Source organism: Trachurus japonicus, chromosome 14 (genome assembly GCF_045865225.1).
Source record: "Trachurus japonicus isolate A0001 chromosome 14, Traja_1.0".
NCBI lineage: Eukaryota > Metazoa > Chordata > Actinopteri > Carangiformes > Carangidae > Trachurus > Trachurus japonicus.
This window is the reverse complement of record NC_140920.1, coordinates 33,016,730-33,044,275: the sequence shown is the minus strand read 5'-3', so window position 1 is coordinate 33,044,275 and position 27,546 is coordinate 33,016,730. Positions and strand designations below refer to the sequence as shown.

General features: G+C 43.4%; 1 protein-coding gene across 1 annotated transcript; it reads left to right on the top strand.

Annotated features, from left to right (window-relative positions):
- Positions 1 to 2,351: 2,351 nt before the first annotated feature.
- On the top strand, positions 2,352 to 27,124 carry LOC146975164 (alpha-1A adrenergic receptor-like). The gene is made up of 5 exons (XM_085798869.1): positions 2,352 to 3,224; positions 9,438 to 9,689; positions 13,724 to 14,096; positions 25,272 to 25,393; positions 25,922 to 27,124. Exons 1-5 carry the CDS (start codon positions 2,895 to 2,897, stop codon positions 26,273 to 26,275), a joined length of 1,431 nt encoding a protein of 476 aa, XP_085654995.1. The 5' UTR covers positions 2,352 to 2,894; the 3' UTR covers positions 26,276 to 27,124.
- The last annotated feature ends 422 nt before the right edge of the window (positions 27,125 to 27,546 follow it).

Below are 27,546 nucleotides of genomic sequence, written 5' to 3'. Positions count from 1 at the left end.
TATCTGGGTGAGTAAATGATCGTATTTTATGCTAGACATAAGGTCCAGATTGTAAAAAATGGCAATTCCCCTTTAAGCTTCATTCTCTTTCTGTGTGAAGAGTGAACAGCTTCATGTTCGCAGGTGTCCAGAGGAAACATGAAGCTCTGATGTGAAGTCTCCTCCCATAATCCCATTCCTCTCTCGTCACCCTCTAAATCATTTTCCCATCATTCCTCTCTTCATATTGTCTCTCTCAGTGGCAGCATTGTCCCTCCAGGGGATTTTTAGTCAGTCTGACCCTGAGAATAGTCTGAACACCTTCACCAGCAGCTTCCTCAAGACTGGATCAACACCCGCAGTCACAGACCAGACCTGCCACAGATCTGTTCTTCAGGAATTCCGATCGATTGCTATAATCTGTTGTTTACAGACTGTACACACTCTCCTCTGAGATGGTTAAGTTTTGTTCAATCAGTTTTAATGTCCCGTTGTTATCTGTGAGAAAACTTCTGACTGTTGGTTCACATGTTGGAAGTAAGACACTTCAGGTCTTGAGTTTTTCCCTGGATGGAGGGTTCTTCTTCTTGTTTAGTGTGAATTACTGTGAGACACCAGTGACAAAGTCTGGACCTGGAGGTCTGGGCCCTTTGAGCCCAGTTTACCCAGTTGGTGAACCAGTCTGACGGGGGGACTTTCTCCACCCACCTGAGGATCCGAGCTCTGGTTGACAACAGGAGGTTATTGTTGTGCAGCTGCAAGGTGACACATGTGTGACTGATCTGAAAATAGATCAGCTGGCCTCCTTATATCGCCTGCATCGACCTTTACTGGTCGCATACAGACAGACAGACAAACAGTAGCTCAGCTTAGGACACCTGACGCCATGTCTATATAATCAGTAAATAAGTAAAATTAAAACGTGGAAATATTTTCTCAAAGGTAAGGGACAACGAGGAGTTTTGGAAAGCGAAGTGTTTTCACACTACATTTCCCATGAGCCTCTGCTTGGACCGGCGCAAGACGGACGAAAGCGAAAACATTTGCTTAGAATGTTTTCAAGTCGGAGGTTGGAAGACGATCAGATACCGTCGTAGTTCCGACCATAAACGGTGATTCGGCGGCGTTATTCCCATGACCCGCCGGGCAGCGTCCGGGAAACCGAAAATAGGAAATGCTGGGCGAGCCAACCACTAAATAATAATAACAAAATTAATATAAAGACAAAACAATATATTTATAGAAAATGGACCCAATTACAAGCGGGTAACATAGATTCATCCACATTAATATAACCAAATACAAACTCCTTGTTGTCCCTTTAAAAGAAAAATGATTGGAAGAACCAAATGCAAAATGTAAATGATTGATGTGATTACAGGGGACTACTTTAAGAGGAGGACTTTTGAGCACTGTAGTGCTCAGTCCCCATGCCTAAAGAACAATCTACAAGCACATTAACTTCCGCCAGGCTCTGCTCTGCTTCACATTGACTTTTTTTGTTTCCACCTTTTCTGACTTTCTGGTTGAGAAGTAGCAGCCCTATGTGATGTCACCTGTTGGTTTATGAACTGCTGTTTTAAAGCCAAGAGTCTGTGTAACTGGCCAGCAGCATTTTTTTTTTTTTGTGCCAGAAGAAACCATATTTGGATGAGAGGGCGGAGCTGGGGGGAGTGTGGGGTGTTGGACACATGTCCCGTGTCTCTGAGGAACATCAATTATGCCCACCTATACCACCAAACTGAACACATCAGCTCTCCTGGCTGGAGAGAAATTCATACATAGGCTACATGCACTTACCATAAGATGAAATGACTCAGTATTTAATCACAGTAGGCTAGTCTAGGTTTATTTATTAGCCTAAGCAGCTTTTCACTAATAGTTTACATTTTGAGTATGACGTGGCCTATTAGTTTTCAAGAGTGCAGTTCATCTTTGCAGACTGCACAGCATATCTTAGAACAGTTAGCACAGTTTTCATATTTTTGAGTGTTTAGGACCGTTAGCATCTTTTACAACAGTTTGCACAGTTTACACTTTTCAGAGTGATTGATGAAGTTTATGTTGTTTGTTGGCTTGTGGCTGCAGTGTCAGACCCTGTCAGGGTTTTACAAAGGTTAATTGTCTCCTGTATTAAGATAGTTCAGAGTGTTTAGCCCACCCCTTCCCAACAGATTGACAGGATTGGGTCTGTCTGTGAATCTGTGTTTATGAGACTTTGATTGGTTGAAGGTGGAAACACTTTATCATGGATCTGATGACTCTCTATCTATCTATCTATCTATCTATCTATCTATCTATCTATCTATCTATCTATCTATCTATCTATCTATCTATCTATCTATCTATCAGTTGTCTGTCCTGTCAGAGAGAGAGAGAGAGAGAGAGAGAGAGAGAGAGAGAGAGAGAGAGAGAGAGAGAGAGAGAGTCTCTGCACAGTTAGATATATTCTCTTCTTTTTTTTCCTTCTCTTCTCTCTCTAACTTTCCCACATTCGACACTTGGACCATAAAAGGACACACAGACCCACGACCCGCCGCTCAATCACCAGTGTAACCCGAGAAGGGGCTCCAGCGTCCGGCAGCGGACTGTCTGACCGTCCGGACCTGGCTCTGACCGGACCTCCACCTGCTGCTGCAGCGCTCTCCTTCAGCCATGGGACTGGCTTCGGACAGCCCGCGTCGGTTTTCACCGACTTTTACCGAAGAGCTCCCGGGTTTTCGGGACGTGATGAAGCCGTGAAGCTTTCCCCAGGAGACATACACCGTTAACTTCTGTTTCTGCGCCAAAATCCCTCCACATGAACAAGGGATTTGACGCGTAATTTAAGGTTAATTAACGGTTTAATTGGTGGTGCAGGGATTTGGATTCATCGTCACAGTCACTGTCATTAACTCTCTGGACTGGCAGCCACCATGAGTGTGTGGACCAACGACTCCTCCGTGGAGCTTTACGCCCGGACGCAGCCGCAGCTGCCCGTCTCCAACTTGTCCTCCAACCGCACCGACGGCCCCCAGCCCCGCGGCCCCCACGGCGCCGCTCCCCTCGACCTGAGCCGGGCGGTGCCGGTGGGCATGGTGCTGGCGTCCTTCATCATGTTCGCCATAGTGGGGAACATCCTGGTGATTCTGTCGGTGGTTTGTAACCGACACCTGCGGATCCCGACCAACTACTTCATCATCAACCTGGCCATAGCGGACCTGTTGCTGGGGACCACGGTGCTGCCAGTGTCCGCCACCCTGGAGGTTAGACCACTACCTACACACCATCACAATATATAGACTTATATGATAAATAGCAGGTGTCCCTGTTCTCAGAGCAGTGGACCAGACAGAACCAATTTATTCCACAGTGTGGACAAATAGTTTTTTTTTTTTTTTTAAAGGAGTTTTGCTTTATTTTTGCTCTTCCTTTTCTTTTTCTTTACCCTGCAGGGTTTTTTTTAAAATTAGAACATTAAAAACTAATTCAATTAAAATTAAAAGCTAATCCTAAAAAGATAAAGTTAGTCTAGTTTATATTGATTCAGGCTGAATGTGGTGAAAAAAAGATGACTAATATCAGTCCATAATCCAAAATGATAGATCAATTATAGGTCAAATAACAGTTATGACAAGGAGAGGGCCTAAAGAAAGAAGATCAAAGGACTGATCAATGAATGGAATCAGCGGATTAATAGGAATGATTTTTGATCATCCACATTTAATGGAAAAACTTGAAGTCATGATGGAAACAGGCTTAGTTTAATTTAAACAACAGACAGAAAACAACAACAAACAGGCAGAAAGGAACCACTACATTATAAACTCTACTAACACTTGTGTGTAGTTCTGTGCAGGACAGTGAATAGATTAGTGTGATGTCACAGGTAAACACCTGGGGGTTTTCCATCAATGATTTTAAAGGAAGCCGAGCTGACCTGGGGGCTACTGCCCAAAAGCAGAATTAAGGATGCAGGCTGATTGAGAAAGCGAGGCTTGACCGAGCCTCATCAGTGTGTTGCACATTTGCTAAGCCAGGATGACAGGGTGCAGATATGTCAGACCAGCTCTAAGTAATTAAGATAAGTGTTCATCCATAGCTTTCTTTAATAGACCGCAGTATCACTCTCACATTCACTGATGCAGAAATGGAAAAGACACGCTACAGACTTTTCAAGCAGCAGCTCCTGCTGGAAGCTGAGGGGGTGGAGGTGCTCATTCTCATTCACACTTTCTGAAAAAGGAAACACAAAGGATCAGAGCCAGGCACGTAATCACAAACTGTATGTGTACAATGTCCACAAAGACACACTTTCTAACACAGAAACAGAATAATTATAATTCAATGAGTAACTTGACATTTTCTCAAAATTAAATGTGATAAACTTGTGTAGCAGAATAAGCACCACTATGTCGTTTCTCGGCCCTAAAACAGTGTTTATAAACTCATTCAAATGGTCGAAAAAATGGTTAAAGAAGTAGTTCACCAAAAAATTAAATTCAGTCACCCTCATGTTGATGAATACTTCGGAGTAGTTTTTTAAGGATATATAAGGATTTCGTTGGACTACGAACCGGCCTCCTGAGTCTCCAGATGCACTTTGAGGAATAAAAAACTACTCTGGAGTATTCATCAGCATGAGGGTGAGTCACTAATGACTGAATTTCATTTTTTGGTGAACAATTCCTTTAATAGGATGAATTGTGCCACCACTGCAGCCTGAGCCTGAGTCGCTTTTTAACAATCCTACAAATGAGGAGCCCACACCAGTTACATAAAGAACTTGTATGTCTGGCACAGGAGTCACAGAGCAAGTGAAGCCACTTGGCCTCTAAATTTGGTTATCATTAGATTAGATTAGATACATTTTATTGTCCTGAAGGAGATTTGTTTTGGGCTAAAAGTGTCGAATACAGCTGCACAATTTGACAAGACAAACACAACAAACAGCAAAAACAGTCAGGACATTACATAAACTCCAAACACTACTCGTGACTCGGATATTTTATCAGGTTTAAGAAAACATTTGGATTTGTGTTGCACAGAGTTACGTATTGCACAAAGTCCAGCTTGTAAAAAGATGACAAGATGAACAGAATTACATAAAACAGGACTAAGACCACTAAATGGACATTCTTAGAATTTAGAGTCCTAGAATAAAAGATAGTAAGTAAATGAAATGTAAATTAGGATAAAACCTAAGGCTGAGGTGATACTCTGTTCAAGCTGGGGATGGGGCTATTGATTGTTTTGTTTGTTTTGTTTTACTAACAGGTATTTATGATCACGACAACATCATGGATTTGGCAGCAATCTTCTTCAAACAGTCCCCTAACCTTTGTCCTCAAATGTTCAGTGCTTGATCTTTTCTTTCTTTCTTTCTTTCTTTCTTTCTTTCTTTCTTTCTTTCTTTCTTTCTTTCTTTCTTTCTTTCTTTCTTTCTTTCTTTCTTTTTACTTTTATTTGTTTATTTTCACAGAGACAGTGCACATTAATTGGCATTAATGTAAATGCACCAGTATAAGCTAAGCAGCTAGTTTTCAACTGTACTCCCTGGGCAAGGTGTTAATGTGTGTACATGCATTTCATATTGTTTACAAATTATATGGTTCATCTAAAATCACATTATGTCACTATATGTCAAAACACAGCAGCAAATAGAGATATTACATAAAGCTGTAGCACGTAAATGCATGTAGCATGCAGAGCACATGTTTCCAAAAGGAATGCAACTAGAGCAGACAAACAGACACTCAACACATCATGCCACAAGAAGGTCATACAACAAACAGACATGTTGCTTTGGTGTTACTCTCTCGATTTTTCCAAAAGACAATTTAGTTTTTAGTTTAGCAGTTTAAGGCATGCTCACACATGTACTTGTTTTTAAAGGCTGACTCTTTTTTTTAATCTATACAAGCTTTAACCTCCTTGTTAATATGTGGCTTGTTTTGGGGGGGAAGTGTATAGGAAAGGATGATTTATGTAGTCAGTAATTGAGACAGTTGCCTCATCAAAGTCCAGGTTATGACAGATGTTCCAGTCGGTGCACAACAGGCATCCCCTTATTTGTGGTTGCGGTTTGCTGGAATTCAGAATGGTTTTATACGTGGGTTTAAGGGAAACCGTTGAGTCTGCAAAGACTGGAAATATGCCCCTTCCTCTGCTCTTCTACAGAGAGGAGAGGCCCTCCAGCTCCACTAGTGAGTCCGGGAAATCTCTCCGGATCCAAGTTGCGGTGAATACCAAGATGGTAGATGTAGTGACCTCACATTGCTCAGGATAACTGAAGGTTGAGGTGGTCTGTTGGCCCTAAGGCGGAGCCATTGCCAGATGCCTCTCTCCTTCCACTGTTCCTCCACCGGTGATGGTGCTCATATTGCAGAGCACTAGCAGGGTCTCTTTGGAGTACGCTGGGTACCTGTCATTGGTGGTACTGTAGGCAATGCAGTATGTAGTAACAGTATCTGAATAATTCTGCCATGGCTCACAGAAGACTGCAATCTTAAAGGGATATTTCAACATTTTGGCAAGTTCGCTTATTGTCATAATCTTTATAGTTTTAGCAGTAGGTTCATTACCTTTTATTGTCGATGCAAGCTGTTTTTAGATCAGCAGGGCAGAAACGTGAGCTCTGCACGGCACACGGTATTTCCATGTTTCCCCCCATCAAACTCCTCAAATACACAAATCCAACAAAACACTCTGGTGGACAAGTTGTGACCTGCACGTTCACCACACTATGAAATAATAATGGAACATTATTGGACAGAGTTGTTTTCGAGGTAAATGCGTAACTGGAACTACATTCCAGACACGGCTGCTGCATGGGCGAAGTGATTTCAAAAGCGCAAGTAGTTCCGAGTATTTGTTTCATGTGTCGTAATGTTACAAAATTAGCCTATTATTTCATAGCGTGGTGAATGTGTAGGTCACAATTGTGTAGTTGTGTAATTGATGAGTTTGATGAGGGAAACGTGGAAATACAGCGCGCCTCTGTTGCGTTAATCTAATACTATAGGGATTATGGCAATAGGCGAATTTGGCAAAATGTTGATATGAGGATGGTTAAAGCAGAAGTAAGCGATCAGGTCGTTTTGGCTAACTTTTTGTCAGCCGATGGAGTTAGCAGTCCCCGCCCTCGTCCCTACGTCACCACATTCACGCGCATCCCTTGGCTGCACACACAGAGAGGACCGCCCCTTTATGCCGTTCTCTCTCCCCATTGGATAAAGGTTGTAGGATACAAGGAAAGTTTTCTCCTCGGCTTACAGCAGAGCAGAGTGACTAACAGACCCGTGTTTTGGACCAAATGCTCTATATAAGTGATTGCTGTCAGAAGATATAACTATTTAAGACTTATATTAACACAAATATTCCACTTACTTCTGCTTTAATGCTTGGTTGGTATGCGACAGAGTTACTGTTGGCCGCTAGCAAACAGAGTTAGCCAGCTCGCTCGTGAACAGAGGCACCACTTCTCAGATGGAAAGCAGATTTTCCTTGTCATCTCTCACAGAGTCCTTGTTGGGGTTGAAACAGTATCACAGTGCACGGTTAAACTGTTACCCACTAGAAGAATACACAGTTAAAAAGACAGAAAAAAAACACAAAAAACAAGTTGCAACAGCAGCCCGATTGATCAGCCGGACAGCACCACCGGAAAAAGCATGCAATCATCTGCTCCTGAGGGACGTTTAATAGGGATACAGTCCAACAGATCAATGATGAGAATGAGGAAAAACTGTAACACAAAGTAGGGTGGTTAGTGGCTTCTGTGACTCCAATGTAACACATCTTTAGTCATCTGTAATGTGTTTTACAGGTAGTAGAAGTCCTCTTTGATGTACACATTCTTCTGTGGCCAGTTAAGGTGATAAAGTGCGTGCCAAAGATTTTAGTTCAGATTTGTGGCAGTGCAGAAAATAATGCCTTTATTCAAATGTTCAGCATCTCTAACGCAGCAGACATGAACAGGTTCCTTGCAGAGAAACACAGCCACAAAGACCATCTGTGGGATGGTCGGTGTAGCTCCAGGCTGTGCAGTGATTTATCTTGAGTCCCAGCAATCTGCACAAATAACACATGTCATCACCACAAAACCTGCATCTGTCATACAAGTAGTCATCAGGAAATGTTAGTGGGTCCGACCTACCCAAAAAACGTCCATGTGATACCTCCTCATCAAGTACGTGCCATTCTGCTGAAAGAAGATACAGATATAGGAGAATTTATACACTGACTTCATCACTGACTTCATTGAAACCACTTTTGCAATATTACATTAAATTAACCACTGTGGACGCAGCAGTATTTGAGTTTATTGCTACATTTATCCTGAGAATAAACTTTGTTGTCCGTATTAAAACATTAGATAGAGACTCCAAGGACTGCACCATTTTGTAAGCGTTTCCATGTGTGAGATTTGTGACAAATGAGTTGATGGAGAAGGAGGCTCTCAAATGTCCTTAACATGCTTTAATGAATCAGCTCCAGCAGCACAACAACATGTCTGCTCACTGGATAAACAAAAAGATGGTCAAAGGTCACAGAGAGGAAAGTTAGAGCCGGCAGGTGACTGTGAACACTGGTGTACAGGTTGACTTCTGGTTAGGGAGCATTGCTCTGTAGAAAGTTAATTTATTTTTTGCTCTGTGTCATTTGTCTCCTAATGACTGGAAAATTCCTTTTGGAAGATGAAATCTGAGGTGAAATATATTCTTTGACACAGATCGTATCTAAGCCTGGTCTGGAGCAGGCTTGTTCACTGGCATAGGTTACCATGGAGATTCATACAACTTCAAATTCAACTTAAATGACCCAGACTTATCGAAATAAGCAACAAGGGTTTTCCTTAATCCTTCTTCATGGAATATTAGGGCTGGGACAATATGCTTTTCTCCCGATTCAATTCTTCTACGATTTTTTGGATGGCGATTCGACACCGATTCAAATTGCGATTCTACGATATTGCAGATTCTCTCGATTTTTAGTCTGCATTTTTAATATTTATCTGCACACAAATACTGTAGGAGCCTATAAATTAACGTACTCCATTATAAAGTGAACTTAAACCCTTTTCAAAACCTTTACTCTCTGTATGTAAAAAGGCTAACAAATGCACATTGCACAATATTTTTAAAAATTTTCAACAAAAAAAAAAGAAATCCAAAAAAAAAAAAATTTTCAAAAAAAAAAAAAAAGTTTATTTTTGAAAAAAAAAAAAAAATCTAAAAATCGTCAAAAAAGATATTGCGATATTTATGTGAATCGATTTTTTCTCCCACCCTATGGAATATCCCCTGTCAGTTAAAGGTATTTTATTTCCCTGTGAAGTGACTGATCCTAAGTCTGTGAGACAACAAAATCATATACACTGGTCCATATCTACACCCCAGTGATTGGTTGTAGCTAATGAAGCCTGGTCGGGGGGCAGGCCCAGCTCACCTGGACTCTGATCCTTCCTGTCTCTGCAGGTCTTGGATTACTGGGTGTTTGGTAGGATCTTCTGTGACATCTGGGCGGCGGTGGACGTCCTGTGCTGTACAGCATCCATCATGTCTCTGTGCGTCATTTCCATCGACCGCTACATCGGTGTCCGCTACCCACTGCAGTACCCGATGATAGTCACAGAGAAGAGGGCGCTGCTCGCCATGCTGGGTGTCTGGATCCTCGCCATCATCATCTCCATCGGCCCGCTGCTAGGCTGGAAGCAGCCGCCTTCACAGGTATGGGATCATAATCAGTTCCTGTTTATCCAGATTAAACGTCTGTGTAACATTATGGCTGAACAGTGTTTGTGAGGTGAGAGTGAAGAAGTCACTGGGAACAACCTGGAAAACATATACATTACAGCCCCTCTGTCTGAATCCAACACAACCGCTTCCCATAATGCATTTCACCTTCCTGACATGAATTGCAGTCATGAAGCATCCCATTGGTCACTTGTCTTGACAGCAACAAAACAACAAAAACAACAAGAAGATGCTGTTCATCTCAGAGTCACGACCCAATCAGCAAACAGCTAAGTGCTCGAGCCTGCCAAGATGATAATGATAAGCATTAGTTGTTAAAATAGCTACTGCTCTGGCGTACTTTCACTTACTTGGAAATATAGTCACATCACATGTCTCATCTATTGATGTATTATTCCATGTTTTAATCATTTCTGGAGAAATGTTGAGATTGTGTGTATTGTGTGGAATGTTTGGGCTATAATGGGTGACATCCGAGTGGGAGAAGTTGTCTGGTATTGTCTGAAAGCTTTCTCTTTCCATGCTGCTACCGGCCACATACACTCTACACACCTGATTTTTTCTTTACTTTGCTTCTTTACTTAAGAAGTTGTGAGGATGGCTACCTATTAGGCAAGGCAAGGCAATTTTATTTGTATAGTCCATTTTTACAAACAGTTTGTCTCAAAGGGCTTTACATGGCATCATCATCCTCTGTCCTTAGACCCTCACATCCACTGAGGAAAAACTCCACAAGGATTCCAGTCATGTACCATAGATATTTGATTGTTTTTTGAGTGTTTGTTGTGGTTTAAAAAAATTGCCCTCATACTTTAGCGTTGTCGCTATCCCTAGCGCCGGTTAGCCATGGTGTAACTCTGGTTTGCCTGCATCAATTTTAGTCGTGTTTTTTGCTCCCCCCAATACTGGGTGACCATCAGGACAACGATTTAGGGGTAAAAAATGACCGGAATTCTCCTTTAAATGTAGTGTCTGCCTCTGTTTAGTGGCATTTGGAAATAAGGTGAGTTTGTTTGGTTAATTATGCCTTCAATATCACAAGATTCACAAATTATTGCAAATATGTAAGCTACTGTAAGCCTAGCATTAGTCTTTGGCTGGGTCCTGCAACTTCGGGGTCCCTAGAAACAATTAAGGTCAAGGTCATGGTCACGTAGAGCACCTTATAAACAACCTAGGTTGACCAAGGTGCTTTATAAAATACAATGGTACATTTCAAAAGACAATTTCAGCAATGACACATACATTCAGTAAATCAAACAACTTTGTCCCACCACTGCCAACGCTCGATCGCCTCTAGTTTTTAGCCTGCTTTTAGGCACATGCAGATTTATTTCATTTGCAAACCTCAGAGCTCTGAGAACATGTATGAGTTCCACTAAGTACACAGGGGCCATATCGTTCAAAATTTTGAAAACAAAAATCAGGATATTATAAAATCAATTCTGAACCGGACAGGAAGCCAGTGCAGGGAGGCCAGAACTGGGTTATGTGCTCTTGCTTCTCTGTCAGAAGACGAACAGCAGCGTTCTGCACAAACTGCAGGCATCGCAAAGAGCGCTGGTCTAAACCTACATACAATGAATTACAATAATCCAGCCTCGAAGAAATAAAGGCATAAATAACCTTCTCCAGGTCACTAGGAGAGAGATATGGTTTTACCTCGGCCAGAAGTTGCAGCTGGAAAAAGGCGCCTTTGACTACAGAGCCAATTTGCTTGTCAAATTTAAACTCACTGTCAAACATGACACCAATGACAAAGCAGTTTTTTTTAACCCAGGGACGGGGGCAGAGCATCAACACAATCACTGTAACGCTCATGACGCCCAAGGTTTTGACCACTCGTGTTCTGTTAAGCTCATGAAGTTGTTTTCTGTTTTTGTAGCACATTTGTGTCTTTGTGTGTGTGTTTTCTTGGATCGTGACCAGCAGTTAATTATATATACCAGTATAACACTTCAAGAAAACAGTTATTGAAATCATATGACTAAAACTCTGTCATAGTACATAAGTTGACATTGTTGAAGCTGTGCAGGAAGCAGCAGCTTCATGTGAAGCTCAGAGAGGAGTTAGTGGAGCTCAGCTGTGGAGTCAGATGGACTCAGGTCGTCCACCCACCAGGTCCAGTGAGTCACCAGCTGGAGGCTGCTCAGCTTTCTGCTTATAGAAAACTCACAAACTGTTCCCTCACTGAGGTTCACTGGTCTCACTCAAATATGTGAGTTTTAATCCAATCAGAGCTGCTGATTTTACCTCACGTAACTCTGCAGAGGACTGCCAGGCTGTGGTGTAATGTTGATGTTAAATTGATGTTGATAATGTCTGGTGTGTATCATGTGACACCTCTGCTCTGCCCTGGCATGACAACACTCAGTTGACACAATACTACAGTGGCAAGAAGAAGTATGTGAACCTTAGTTTTCTGGATTAATTGTAGCCTGACAAGCCAGACTAGTGCAGTTTCAGCCGACGCGACCCAGCTCAGGCTGCGGCGGCAGCACCATTCATCCTATTAACCATTTTTCTACCATTGCAATGAGTCTGGAAACATTATTTTAAGAACTCCGCAATGTTACTTTAAGTTTAAAAGTCTAAGTTTAAACAAACACAATGTGCTTAACCTCATACCACACAAGCAAAACAAATAATACTTCATGTCTTTATTGAACATATCCATTAAACATTCACAGTGCAGGTGGAAAAGTAAGTGAACCCTTGTATTTAATAAGTGGTTGAACCTCCTTTGGCAGCAACAACCTCAACCAAACGTTTCCTGTAGCTGCAGGTCAGAACTGCACAGCACTCAGGAACTGTGTCAGCTCAGCCATGTTATTATGGGATGTCTGGTGTGAATGGCTCTCTGGAGGTAATTCCATAGCATCTCTATTGGATTCAGGTCTGGGCTCTGACTGGGCCGCTCCCAAAGGTGGATTTTCTTTTGTTGAAGCTCCTCTAGATTATTTAGATGGATAGTAGATTTACTTCAATGTTTAGGCTCATTGTCCTGCTGCATCACACAACTTCTACTGAGTTTCAGCTGGTGGACAGCCACACTGACTGGGTTCACATACTTTTTCGTTCCATTGTATGATGAACTGGTCCCTGACCCCAGGTCAGTGGTCAGTGGAAAAAATGCGTGTTTATGCGTTGGTCATGCAGTCAGGTATGTCAGTGTAGCTTCTCAGTGCAGTTAAAAACACATCGTTGCATCTTATGCAAACTGCAAATGTGCAGATCAGCAGTCACTTCATGTTCTTTATGAGCAGTCTGTTCCGGAGACTCACTGATCCATCCCATAATCTCCAGAGGGTCAACTCCTGCCCTCAAATAGATTTTAGTAGTAATTTAGTTTACTTCCATCAATAAAGCATTTAAATAACATGACCTGAGGCCACAAGGTTGTGCGATGTCATCATCCTTGGTGTTTGGTGCTGAATCGTTGGAATATGTGTAAGAGTGAGTTGTGTTTTCATGTTTTTAGTGTATTTTGCGTCGAGGTTTTTAGTTTGTTTGTATCATGGAGAGAGTGATGCACAGCTCCAGAGGCATACCCTGTGGCATATCCTAGTGTCAAATGATGAGAGTTATAGCTGTCATGGTGATCCCAGTGGTAACATGTGACCAGTCCAGCTGCGTTCCCATCACCCTGTAGTTCCCTGCACAGTGGACTACACAGTGTGCTGCCATGTTCAGTGTGATTCCAAACCGCAGGGAGCAGTTTGAAGGGTAGCTACTGTGAACTGTGTAGGTAGGGAGTGAACAACGGTTCCTCACTTCGCCCAGTTCACCGGATGTTGACCACAGATATTACCCATCAGTCAGTGGGCTCCGGCGTAAACTTTGTTTACGTGTGTTACGTTAAAAAAATATTTTTTCCGGCGGATATCTGTGTCTGATTATTATGGTGTATTGTTGTTTTTGTTGTTGTTGCCATTGTGGTTTTGTGATGTTGTTGCTGTAATGATTGTGTTGGTATAATGTGATCCTCTCTCTGCTGCCTCCTGCAGGACGACAGTCAGTGTCAGATCACAGAGGAACCTTTCTACACGCTCTTTTCCTCGCTGGGCTCCTTCTACATTCCCCTGGCCGTCATCCTGGCCATGTACTGTCGTGTCTACATTGTGGCCAAACGCACCACCAAGAACCTAGAGGCTGGCATTATGAGGGAGCGTCAGGAGAACTCCAACGAGCTCACCCTGAGGATCCACTGCAGGAACCAGCAGGCCCACGACATGTGTCCTGGGGCGTCAGCCGGACGCAGCACGCTGGCCGTCAAACTGCTCAAGTTCTCCCGGGAGAAGAAGGCAGCCAAGACGCTGGGCGTGGTGGTGGGCATGTTCATCCTGTGCTGGCTGCCCTTCTTCCTGGTCCTGCCCCTCGGTACGTGCTCACCCTGTTACCTCTAACTTCACTTCAAATTAAAGGTTATTATTAAAGGAGACATATTCTGCCCCTTCTCCACGAATAAAAATAGTTCCCAGGTGTCTTAACAACATGTCTGTGACATGCTTTGGTCAAAATCCCCCAAGGATCAAACATCACAGCTCTTTTCATCCTCTCAAAACAGCCCTGTTGAGAACGGCTGTTTCAGTGCCTGTCCCTTTAAATGCAAATGAGCCACTGCTTGCCCCGCCCTGCCCCTTCTACCAGTCCCAGGTAGGGGTGGGGTTATGCAAATTCAAAAACTAGTTACATCATTGCCAGACAGCCAAACAGCTCATAAAACCACATGGATTTCAACCTAGGGAGCCTGAACATTACAGATTTTTTTGGCCGAAAGACGACAGACACCTAAATATATGTTAAAGAGCCTTCAAAAAGTGATATTTCCATAATATGTCCCTTTTAAAGGCAGTTCAGTGCAAGACCCTGGATGTCTTTTTTACATATCAGCAGCTGGACAGGTCTCCAGGTCACATGTTTGCAGTGTTGTGGGTAACGCGTTAGAGTACTTTAATTACTTTTTTCGTGTAACGTGTAACGTGACGCGTTAGTTTAGTGAGTTGAGCAATCAGTAACTTAGTTATTTTTTTTAAAAAGTAATCCGTTACTTTTCACCGGATAAGGAAAGGAAAATCCCGGCTTTTTGTCAGACAGTATACGACTACTGTGCAACCTGCGGATGTGTCAGCCGAGGCGCAGCGCTGTGATGTGTCTGTGCCTTGCTGACCTACGTTATGTGTGTGTGCGCGTGCGTTTCAATTCGCTCGCGAAAAGGATAAAATAACAGTAAAATGCACACTCTGCGTTGGTGATAAGCTTCTATTGACCGCAAAAAAAATTGATCCATTCACATGGATCAGCTCCACGTACGGACCTGCTTCTCCAGCAGCAACAAGCAGCCGGCTCTCAGTGCTTGCCCGCTTTCAGCAGCGCCCTCTCGGCGAGCGGCAGCTCAGTTCTCCCCCGGTCCAGCCCGGATCTCTACTCCATAGCTGCCGTAGCAGCAGTGTCATACCAGTACATTTAACCGCATTTTTAACTTTTATTACACACAAGGCAGGAAGTTCACGTCTCGCCAGCCCTCCTCCTCTCCACACGTGAGTCCTCCGTTCAAACTGACAGACCGATCGAGCAGTGAAGCCGCTGAGAGGGATTCACGGCAACTCCTGAATTTTGATCAGTTCTGCGATCAAAAAAAAAAACAACCTTTATGTGGCATATTTCTGACTGTCTTTCCTGTTATTGTTATCCTGTAGAGTTAATTTGGTTGGATGACTGATGTTATTCGTCAGGACTCGGTGCATTTAAAAGAGGCTGTGTGTCTGTCTGTTACGTAAGTTGCAGCATGTGCGAGGCGCTGCAAAAGGCTTTCAATTTTTGGTAACGCATAAGTACTCTAACGCGTTACTTTTATTCATAGGTAACGCAGTAACTTAACTGATTACTTTTAATTGATGGTAACGTTGTAACTTAATTAACTACTTTCCAAAGTAACTACCAACACTGCATGTTTGAGAAACATGTTGATGTGACGAGGCTTTGTCTGATTCATCACAATCAGAGTTGATTATTAGAACTAAGCTTTCAGATTTCACTGTGGTCCATGTGTGAGATGCTGTGCTCTGATTGGTTCATGAGACTTAGGTAACACAACAGCTGCAGCCTCTGTCACTGAACACACCGAGCTGTGTCAGCTGCTAATACTAGCTCTGTAGCATTAGCTCCTTGAGAGGCTGACGGCTAGTGAAAGACTTTGTTTCTTCATGTTTGAAATATTTCTCCTACATCCCCCATCAGTCACCAGCCAGCGTTTCTGGGACCAGACCCAGCAGTGACAGAGATTAGAGCTGAGCTATGGGTGGTCAGCTAGGCAGGACGCTGTTTGTGTTCAATACTGAGCAGAGTGTGTTACTGACTGATCTGAGATCACAGTGGGTCTCATTCAAGAAATGTAAGCAGCACAAATTGGTGTGTATACTGTGTGCAGCCGGAAATGTATGTGAATTTCTATAGTTATCGATCTTTTAGTAGCTCAGATCTTTTCCTAACTACCCACTACTACAACTACACCTGCTCCTGACTGAACTATTCTGGCTTTACTTGTTAAATGGTTCTTTAAACTGAGGACACTTTATTCACTACATCTGTCACTTCCCTCCACGCCTTTGATTTACCTGTCCCAGTCACACCACTACTAACAGAAGACAATTAAATATTTTTTTTGGACTCCACTTCACCCAAAATGACTTTGATCCCCAATCTCTCTCTTTTTTCTCTCTCTCTCTCCCTCTTTCCTTGTTTGCGTCATGGCCACAAGTGAACAGGATGCATCTACCTCCTTATATGGTGGTCAGGGTCTCCTTATACTGTATATCTATTCATGGGTGGAGAGCTATGCTAATTTGCTGATCACCGGGCCGTGCTGTAAATTTACGATGGGTGGTCATTCATGATCTTACACACGTGCTTACGATCAAATCTGAGTTTCCCGCAGCGTTCATGAAGCCAGAGTATAGTTTTACTAGTGTGAGCTTTTATGTGCAAATCTAAACACAGATTTACTAACGTTTCATGAATGAGACCCACTGTGCATTGATGATGATGATGAAGGCGTGTCTCAGTCCCAAGACTAAGCCTATACTGATCAGATTGTAACAACACTCCAGCAGAATCTGAAGCTGCTTCCTCTTCTCTACAGCCAGGTGATCACATGATTGATCATATGATTGTGAAGCAAGGGAAAAAATGATCAGTGATTGATTATTGCTTTTCATTGTTATGTACAATCTTTGATTCTCCACACACTGAACTGTTAATATGGGATGAGCACCAGTCCCAGTCTCAGGTTGGTTCCTCTCAGGCTGTTTTTGTCCTGATTTCCATTAGACGACCTGTGCAGGAATGCTGCTGCTGTCCGAGACCAGTCAAAGCCCATATTTCCTAAAAAGGTTCCTGGACTGGTTCCTGCATCTCTAATCCTGTCTGAGGTTAGCTCTGAGTGTTAAGCAGCAGCTTTCATAACATTTATCTAACTGTAAGACCCAGCTGAGTAGCAGAGCCCCAGGTGTGTGAGCGTTACCTGCTCACGACCTCTGAGCAGATTTCATAAGAGAACAAAGTGGTTTCAATCAGACTGTGAGCGAAATGATCCCTCTGATCCTCAGAGAAACAATCCTGGGATCAGAGGAGTTGGACCAATGGCTATTTCTGTACAGCAGCAGCAGGAGCCTACAAATGGAGATGTTGGTCCTCAGACCGACCAGGACCTGGCTTCATCAGAACACAGAGCACAGCATCAGTCACAGAAAAGTCCAGAAAAACCTTCTGCTGTGTTTCACCTTCACTTTAAAGACATCCATATATTCACATCCAACCATACAGTTATCCTTGAATCAAAGGTAGCACCTATGCTAGTGGGGGAAAGATGCAGGCTCATCCCTGTGACAGAGATGCTCTGCAGAGTCAGCACAATCACAGATGCAATGTAAGCACAAATTATTCCTCACAGCTCAGGGAAGGGACATTAAAATCTTTTGAAACAATTTCAATTGGATGTAACATGAACAACACCCCTGAAATTTTTAATCTTTTTATTTCCCATGAAACTACAGATGAGAGATGATCCTGAGGTAAAAAAAAAAAAAAAAAAAATCTATTCGAGAGTATGATTTGTGTCTAGCCGAGTAGAAAGTGTAGTCTTTTCCTTGTAGGAATAAGTTCTCTCCAGATGTCGACCAGGCCTACCGTACATTAACCGAGGCTAACCTCAGAGTTTTAGAAGCATTGGGATTAGACAGTATAGTTGAGGATTTGTCTAAGTTACTATCCATACAACAATTGAAATCTCCGGCAACTATTCCTAAGTCTGTATTAAATAAGGTGATCATATCCATCATGAATTTGCATGTTATATTGGTTTCGTGTGACCATGATACAGTAAAAGTAAAGGGAAAAACAATATAAGACAACAAGTTAGTAAAAGAGAATGTAACATAGGTAGAGCATGAGGGGCCCCTCCCCACCTCCCCAAAACCCCAGCCAGGTCCCCAAACGACAAGGCAACCCCACTGGAACAGGTAACACCGTCAAGTTGACCGGCAAGTAACAATTATCCGTCAACAATGCACATCTTGTTTAGAAAAAGTGCATCTCCAGAAAAGAGTTTAAGCTTAGCTTTCTTGGGTGATACGTCACTCAACTTAACAGCAAATATGCAGGTAAAAAATGAAATAAAAATATTTGAATAAATAATAATTATAGCATGATTTTTACACACATATTTATGAAAAAAAGGCAGTGTGTGCTTCAAATTGAAGCCTATATTTTTTTTAACATATCCAAAATAAAGTTACAATCATACACAGACTGCAAGTGTTCGCAGGAAAGTAAATAAATAATATAAAATAAAATGAAAATGAAAATGAAACAGAAGTTTTGCACTTCTGTTTGATAGTAACCAGTATGTCCCTGCTGTTAATTGTTCATATTTCCCACTGTTGTAGAGCAAATTGGTTTAAGTGACCACCGCCGAGCCCGGTGCTGAGCCTATTTTCTGCACAAAAGTCACTGCACTCACCCCTCTCCATGTATAGGAAGCGATTCAAACCTGATCATAGGCTATTTGGCGGAGATTCTGCGGTAGAATTCCTCAGCCTCTTGTGGGGAGGAAAACATCTGGGTCCTCCCATTGTGTAGCACTCTCAGCCTGCACGGTTGGAGGTGAAATCCTCAGAAGGTCCCCATGTCAACAAACAGCTTTTTTACAGCGTTGAACTCCCGTCTTCGTCGGATCGTCTCCGCTGAAAAATCCTGGACGAATGCGAGTTTGGATCCGTCGTGTGTGATGTCCGGCTGTCTTGTGGCGCGTAGGACGTGTTCCTTATCTTGGTAGTTGAGAAGGCGAGGGAGGACGGCTCAGTTCTGGTTGGGAACTGCTGGAGCCAGGGTACGGTGGGCTCTTTCCAGCATAAATGCTCTGTCGGGGTTCAGTGCCGAGCCACTGGGGTAGCATATCTTTTGTAAAGTCCAAAAGAGGATGCATACCTTCAGTTCCCTCCTTAAGACCAAACAGCCTGTTACAACCAGGTCTAGGGGAGCCTGGTTGCAGCATAAGGTGGCTCTCCACCTGTCTCGCTGATCACAAACAATAAGGCCAGCACCACTTGAATCACAGATATGAAGCAGTTTATTATCTCAGACGTGAGCACTTCCCAACATAACAAACAGAAACATCACTTGGGCCCTAGTCTTACCTTTGAAACAAAACTAATACAGGCAGCTTACCTACTCTCCTGCAGTTAAACATGAGAAAACATGGTCAAAAGAAAACGGGATTCTCCCTTTACCACTGCTTGCTGTGTGAGGGCTAACACACAAGCCTGGGCCACTGAACAGGCCACAAGGTTCACAGTTTATATATGATCAACAAAGACACATGGTGGGTGCTGGCAGTGCTGACAGGAGACAAAGTGGAGAGGCCATCTTGGAAGGCGGGGCCATCAACTCCACTTACACATACACACACAGGGGAAGAGGGCACACACCCACACACACACAGGGAGAGAGAACACACACTATACACATACACAGCACAACATCCCTCCATAACAAGCTGAATATTCTTCCTCCTCCCGCAGTTTTCCAAGTCCTCTGTCTTTTCTTCCAGGTATGGGAGCCGCTTTGTTGTTTTAGCCAGAGCCATCTCGGTCTTGTCCAGCGCGTCCTCTGTAGCAGCTATGCAGACTTCGGCCTCCTCGATTCGTTGTTCATTAGCTGTTACATCTCGTTTAATGTCACCTAAATTATTCTCCATCACTGACATAGAGTGCCTCAGCTCCCCCAGTTGGTTGTTAATTCTGTCCAGCTTCGAACTGAACTCGGAGCGGAGTGATCTAAGCTCAGTTAGCACGTCGGCGACATTAGCCATGTTGCTGGCTACAACATTCTTGACCGGAGTTGGAGTCGAAGTCGCCGTCTTCGTGCTGCTTTGTGTGTTTGTTTGGCGAGCGTTCGAGAAGATGACGCACTCCTTTGTTGCTGGGGGTTTAGACATCATTTGTTTTTGACCAGGTTTACAGAGGTTTGGAGCAGTTTTGTGTGCGAGGTTGCAGGGAGCTGTCACGCTATGCTGCCATCTTGTTCGGGCTCTCTAGCGCCCCCCAGATAATAACTTTTTGACATGAGTATGGCAAACATCAACAGATAAATGAACAATGATCGTGGACACAGGATTGGAGTTGGAGCAATAGGCTACTTGTTTCACTTCAGGAGGTCTTGAACATGTTTTCACCTCCTCCTACCACCTGGTTGATAAAGCAAGGCACTTTTTATTTTTACAAACAGTTTGTCTCAAAGGGCTTTACACAGCATCATAACAACATCCTCTGCCCTTAGACCCTCACATCCACTGAGGAAAAACTCCATAGAAAAAACAGGAGAAACCACAGGGTGAACAACAGAGGAGGGATCCCTGGCCCAGGACGGACAGACGTGACATAGATGTTGTATACAGACAAGAAAACAGTTAATAATGCGAGAGGAGAGGAGAGGAGAGGAGAGGAGAGGAGAGGAGAGGAGAGGAGAGGAGAGGAGAGGGCTCCATGTAACCAGATGTGTCCCCCAGCAGTCTAAGCCTATAGCAGTGTAGCTATAAAATGGTTCAGAGCTACCTGAACCAGCCCTAACTAAAAGCTTTGTCACAGAGGATATAACTCCGATAACTCTGGATCAGGCCTTGAGTAGGCTACTCCCCAGACCTGCTACACCTGCTGGCTCAGGTGCTCCTGTTAGAGGAGGAAACATCAGAGAGACTCGGCCACATGCCTGAGCATCAGTCAGACCCAGACAAAGAGGAAGAGTCTTTTGAGACTAGAACCAGAGACTAAGTGGAGTGGTGATGAGCACAGTTAGCATCATTTAGAATGATCAACACAGCCAGCAAAGCTAGGACAGTTAGCATCTTGACAGAACAGTTAGCACAGAGAGCTCTCACTCAGCCCTGTGTCACGGCTGCAGCGACCCTCCCCTCCGAGGACAGGCGGTGTGTTTGTGTCCTCTGTGCGTCTACACTCTGACTTCCCTCTGTTTTAATATTGAGTCGTTCAGTGATGCAGTCTTCACCTCATGCTGAGTCATGATCTGCACTGCGTCCCGGATCAGAGGACAGACCCCACCTCCTCTATTTTGCTTCAATCTAATGTTGCAAGTCTGCGTCTGCTCACACACACACACACACACACACACACACACACACACACACAAAGACTTTAGACCTTTTTTACGATTTGTTTAAACTTAGCAGAGGTTTGATTAATTGATGGTGACACTGTGACATCAAAATGAGAACTTGTTTTCAATCAGAAAAACCTCTGGTATGTAAATTCTCTCAATCCGAATAATAACCTGACGTCACACTGTCATTTGACCAGAGGGGAGATGATGTCATCCACAGACAGTTATATAAATATCTATTTTTCTTTTATAAAGAAGCATTTCATTGAGCTAATTCATTCCCTCGTTCTGGCAAAAAATGTACTGCTGTGGGCAGAGTTGTGTTTTGTTTAGTACCAATGAAATGTGACCGTGGTTAAGTCCACTTAACTCTGTGAGTGCGCACGAGTGGTCCGCTCTTTTATAGATGTCTCAATAGAACATAGAGAATAGAACATGCTTGCTCTCTCTATGCAGTATGTCGATAGAAAATATAGAACTTGCAATATATATAGTAGGCCCTTAGGAGGTCTTTCACCTCCTACCAGGCCATTGCCTTAATAAGAATGTATTCTTAGCAATTCTTGCCTGGTAAAATAAAGGTTTACTACTACTACTACTAGACTGCACAGAACACAGAACATGTAGAACATAAAGAACAGTTAAAATATAGCCTAGATCATAACAAATATATAGAACAGTTAAAGTATTGGACACTGGTTATTTCAGTGTGAGTTGTGGGTTTTTCTTTCTTTAACTGAAGGGTACCAACAATTTTGTCCACGTCCATCTGTAACGTCATTTTGAAACTGTAGTTGTAACTAACACTTAGACACCTCTCATCACGTGAGTGTAGTGTACACACATGTTCAGAGGACTCCAGACTCTGCTGCCTCGTGTGGCCGACAGCAGTATCCGAGTGGAGTACAGTAGGAACTGTCATAGCAGCCTGTGGAGGGGCAGGCCAGCTCCTGGGAACAGAGGACATATTTACATGAAGAACGTGGCTCAAACCCAAAGCACTAAAACCAAACCAAAATAGCTGCTGTTCAGACGAAGAAACCACCAAACTTGGAGATTCATGGTTAAGACGGGACAGTGATACATCACGGGCAGGTGTCACATGGTTGTCCCCCTGACGGACGTGAGGTTCCATCGTGACGCTCTTCATATTTAGCCAGAGAAGAAACTATGGGTCAGCCATACAAGTCCATACTCTGGGAGAAATAATCCCACTGATAAGAAGACTGAAGTCCCTGATCCAGCTCATCCACCTGATCCACTTGATCCTCCTAATCCTAGTGATCCACTTGATCCTCATGATTCACCTGATCTACCTGATCCTCACGTTTCTCCTGATCCTCCTGATGTTCCTGATCCATCTGATCCTCCTGATCCCTGACACACTGCAGGCATAACTCCTGTTATGAGACTGTGCTGCTGCAAAGGACCCCACCCCCTCCCCATTCTTTTTTGGCAGGCTAAAGTTTGCTGAGTCATCAAACATAATTAAATGTTATGAGCTGTGAAGTCCACACACAACACACTTATAGGATGTTCAATAGTATGCTGTTCTCTGATCAGTCCCCCCAGTGTTTCAACTGATAACATTCTGCTGATGATGAAGTTGATGATGGAATTGATCCTTTGATTACACTGCCAAAAAACATAAACCATATCAAGTGCCAATTTATTCAAGGAAAAACCTGTGAGTTACCTGTATTCATCTGTGTGTTAGGCAAGACAATTGAGTATAGCCCATTTTTACATTTGTACAAACAGTTTGTCTCAAAGGGCTTTTCATGACATCATAACAACATCCTCTGTCCTTAGACCCTCACATCCACTAAAAATCTCCCAAGAAATAACAGAGAAGAGAGGAGGGGAGGGGAGAGGGGCGGGGGGAGAGGAGAGGAGAGGGAGTGTAACCGGATGTGTCCCCCAGCAGTCTAAGTCTATAGCAGCATAGCTATAAAATGGTTCAGAGCTACCTGAAGCAGCCCTAACTAAAAGCTCTGTCATAAACCTGTGAATATTCTCATTTGTCCAGGTCATAGTTATCTTAAGGAAATTTAAATCAAAAGCAACTGGACTTGGTTATTTGTCTAGGAAGACGTTTCACCTCTCATCCAAGAGGCTTCAAAAAGTTGGTTTCGACTTTGTTAGTGCTCTACTGTGTTATAATGATAGTCGTTGGAGACACATGAGGCCATTTGTGAACAGTTGTTTTTCTTTGAGGCTAGATTGTTGAATCTCCTGGGAAGGGATGAAAGGGCAGCATTGTAAATTGGAGATAGGTGGTGTCTGAGACCTCCTCCCCTGTTGAGGGATGGTACCTCTACTTTGACATAGATGGCTTCTTTTACTCTTCTTTTGAATCTCCACACCAGATAGTTGGACCAGTCCCAGCCTGGTCAGATGCAAACATGAACTGATGAAGCCTCTTGGATGAGAGGTGAAACATCTTCCTATAACCAAGTCCAGTTGCATTCGATTTAAATTTCCTTGAGATAACATCTCTCATAAAGGAAGGTCTTAAGCCTAGACTTAAATGTAGTTAGAGTGTCTGCCTCTTTGACCCATGGAGAGTCACTAACAGACCTGCCTTCTGGGAGCGGAGTGCTCTGGTAGGACAATAATGAGTTCTTTTAGATATGATAGAGCTTTATCATTAAGAGCTTTATAAGTCAGCAGGAGGATTTTGAAGTCTATTCTAAATCATACAGGAAGCCAGTGGAGAGAAGCTAAAGTGGGAGAGATGTGCTCTCTCTTCCTAACTCCTGTCAAAACCCTTGCTGCGGAGTTCTGGACCAGCTGGAGACTCTTTAGAGAGTTTTTCGGACATCCTGACAGGAGAGAGTTACAGTAGTCCAGCCTAGATGTGATAAATGCATGCACCAGTTTCTCAGCATCACTCTGGGAGAGGATATTCATGATCTTAGCGATACTGCGCAGGTGGAAGAAGGCGGTCCTAGCTGAAGGAGAGGTCAAAAATGACTCCAAGGTTCCTTGCAGTTGTAGCTACTCGGGGTCAGGGTGATGCTATCTAGAGTAGCGATCTGATTGGAGAACGTGTCCCTGAGGTGTTTAGGTCCAAACACGATTGTTTCATCCTGTCCTGTTGTCTCATGTAGGCTAATCAACTACAGGATGTACGGTTAAAGTAAACTTGCTTAGCCTACTAGTTTAATATCGACTGACAATCAACATAACTGAAAGACTCAGAACGTAAACATACATCAGCTGGCAGTTAACACTGTTACCCGGCAACGGTAGTGTTCCATTTACAATGTTGCCTGACAACAGTCCTATTGTTACAACAATGACCTCAGTTTTATCTGAATTCAGTAGCAGGAAGTTAGAGGACATCCAGGATCTAATGTCTTTCAGGCGGTCTTGCAGATTGATGAGGCGGCTTCTGTCATCTGGCTCATGGACGAGTAGAGTTGCGTATCATCTGCATAACAGTGAAAACTGATTGAGTGCTTCCAGATTATGTCGCCTAATGGGAGCATGTAAAGAATGAAGAGGATTGGCCCTAAAACTGTACCCTGTAGTACACCATATGTAACTCTGCTATACTCCAAATGGTCATTATTAACATTAACAAATTGAAACCTGTCAGATAAGTATGACTCAAACCATTTTAGGACAGGTCCTTTAATCCCTGTGATTGTTCTTATTCTTTTCTATTAAAGATGAATAGTATGTGCTTCTGGCATTACAGAGTTATTTTTATTTATTACATAATAAACTATCCTTCCAGGCAGGTTACCTGTGTTCATCTGTGTGTTACCTGTGTGTGTCTCCTTAGGATGTTGTTGTGATGCCATGTAAAGCCCTTTGAGACATACTGTTTGTAAAAACGGGCTATACAAATAAAATTGCCTTGCCTTGCCTTAGGGTCGTTCAACAGCAGCCTCCGTCCTCCTGACACCTACTTTAAGGTGATCTTCTGGTTGGGATACTTCAACAGCTGCCTGAACCCCATCATCTACCCCTGCTACAGCCGGGAGTTCAAACAGGTAGCTGCACACCTGCCTCACACACACCCCCACACACACACTGATAAACAGTCAAGGCAACAGATAATGCAACAGATAATGATAATGACAGTTCAAAATGTGTGGAGGAGAGGAGAGGAGAGGAGAGGAGAGGAGAGGAGAGGAGAGGAGAGGAGAGGAGAGGAGAGGAGAGGAGAAGGCTCCATGTAACCAGATGTGTCCCCCAGCAGTCTTAATGGCGGGCACACACTACAGGATTCTTCAAACCTTCACAGATTAGGAGACCACACACTTGATGATAACAAAAGACAGATCGCATAAGATCTCTCTCCTCTGATCTTATAGTGTGTGGTGTGCTCCGCAGTGCACGCCACAATATTCCATATCTCACGTGGTCAAACATGACTTCAGTGTAAACAAAACTAACCAAACAAACTAAAAGCTCTGTCGTAGAGGAAGGCTTTAAGCCTGGACTTAAATGTAGAGAGAGTAGTTTGGGTGCCATGGTGACACTGACAGTTGTCTTTCTGTCTATGGCTGTGCCTTCAGTCCTTCATCAGGATCCTGCGGTGTCGCTGGAAGCGGCAGCACCAGGGCTGGCAGGCCTACTACAACTACCGCAGCCAGCAGGGCTCCAACACCTCATCCTTCCTCAGCGGCAGCCAGCAGACGCTCTCCTCCATCAGCCCCAGCCCCCGCAGCGTTTCCTCCAGGCTTCACCCGCCCTGGTCCTCCGCCTCCCCCTCTGACCGAGACCTCCTCCCGGGGTCAACGGGGAAAAGATGGCCCAGCCTGGTGTCACCGCTGGCTAAGGATGCTGGGACGGCGCGAGAGGTGGTGCTTAATGGTCGGAGAACAGAGCAGCACAAGGGCAGGCAGGGAACGCCGTCGTCCAGACAGTGAGACGACAGGAAGCCCAGATTGACATACCTGCTGGTGTCACCCATGACATCACAGGGACGCTCAGGTGGAATGACTGTTCCCACTTCCTGCTCTGCCTTAATGACACACCTGAGGAACATGGCGGATCAGCGGTCCACTGTAGAAAAACATCAGGTCACAATATCTGGAGGTTTTCCCTGCAGATCAGGATTGCCCACTGATCACATAGGTGAACTTTACAACAAAACAGACTGTTTAAACTTAAGTTAGGATTTGACTGAAAACAGAATCACAGCAAAGCTAAAGTGATAAAAAACTAAATACCACATGATATATAAAGTACTGTAGAGACACTACTAAGTACTGTAGTCCTTATACAGTGTGTACCTGTTGGAATCATCTTTCTTTAAGGTGCAGTAAAAGAATCTGTTGATACTTGTCATCAACAGTGAAGCGAACACACATCCCTCCCTCCACTGGTCCTCTGGAAGCCCCACCTCCACTCCAGGGTGCAACAAGCATACAACATGAACACAAACACTCAGTGACAACTGCTAAAGGCTGATTGGGCAGAGTGACTGGAGAGTGGAAGCAGGGCCTGCCCAAGCCTCCACAGCGCCCTGAGCAAATTTTCATTTTAGGGGCTTTATTATTGATCATTTACACACCTACTATTAACATATTTAATTTTCTAATCTGCCATTACAAATCACCATCCTAGCCTGGCATGTTTTTACCCATCTATGGTTTTTAATCCGATATGGTACCAAATTCAGCTAAAAGTGCAGCCTGTGATTGATTTACACTTAGCCTAATATTCAAAGTGATCTAGGCCTAACTGGGATACTGAATGTAATCTAGGCATTTCTGTAGGCTACAAGTAACAAAATATACCAATAGACATACTACTGTAAATACACCATCTGCTTATTTATTATTATTATTTTTTTTTTTTTATTAAATAAAGGTTTGCGCCTTGGGCCAGCTCTGCTAGGTAGCATAGTATTAACAAAATCAACAAAACAAATAAATTGTGAGAAAACTTGTGTTTTTATGTCTTTATTGCTCTGACAGCTGAACTACCTGTAAAATAACTGTGGCTAAGCTAGCATAACCGCGAGGTTAACATTAGCACCTGACAGGCAGAAACAGCAGAGCCCCCTCCTGAAGCACTCATGCCACTTCCCCTGACCTCCCTCCTTCTCTCTGTGAGACTGTGATGTGATGTTCATTATGTCATAATGTTCCAGATCAGTAAAATTATGAATAAGTTAATTCGAAAGTAAATTTAA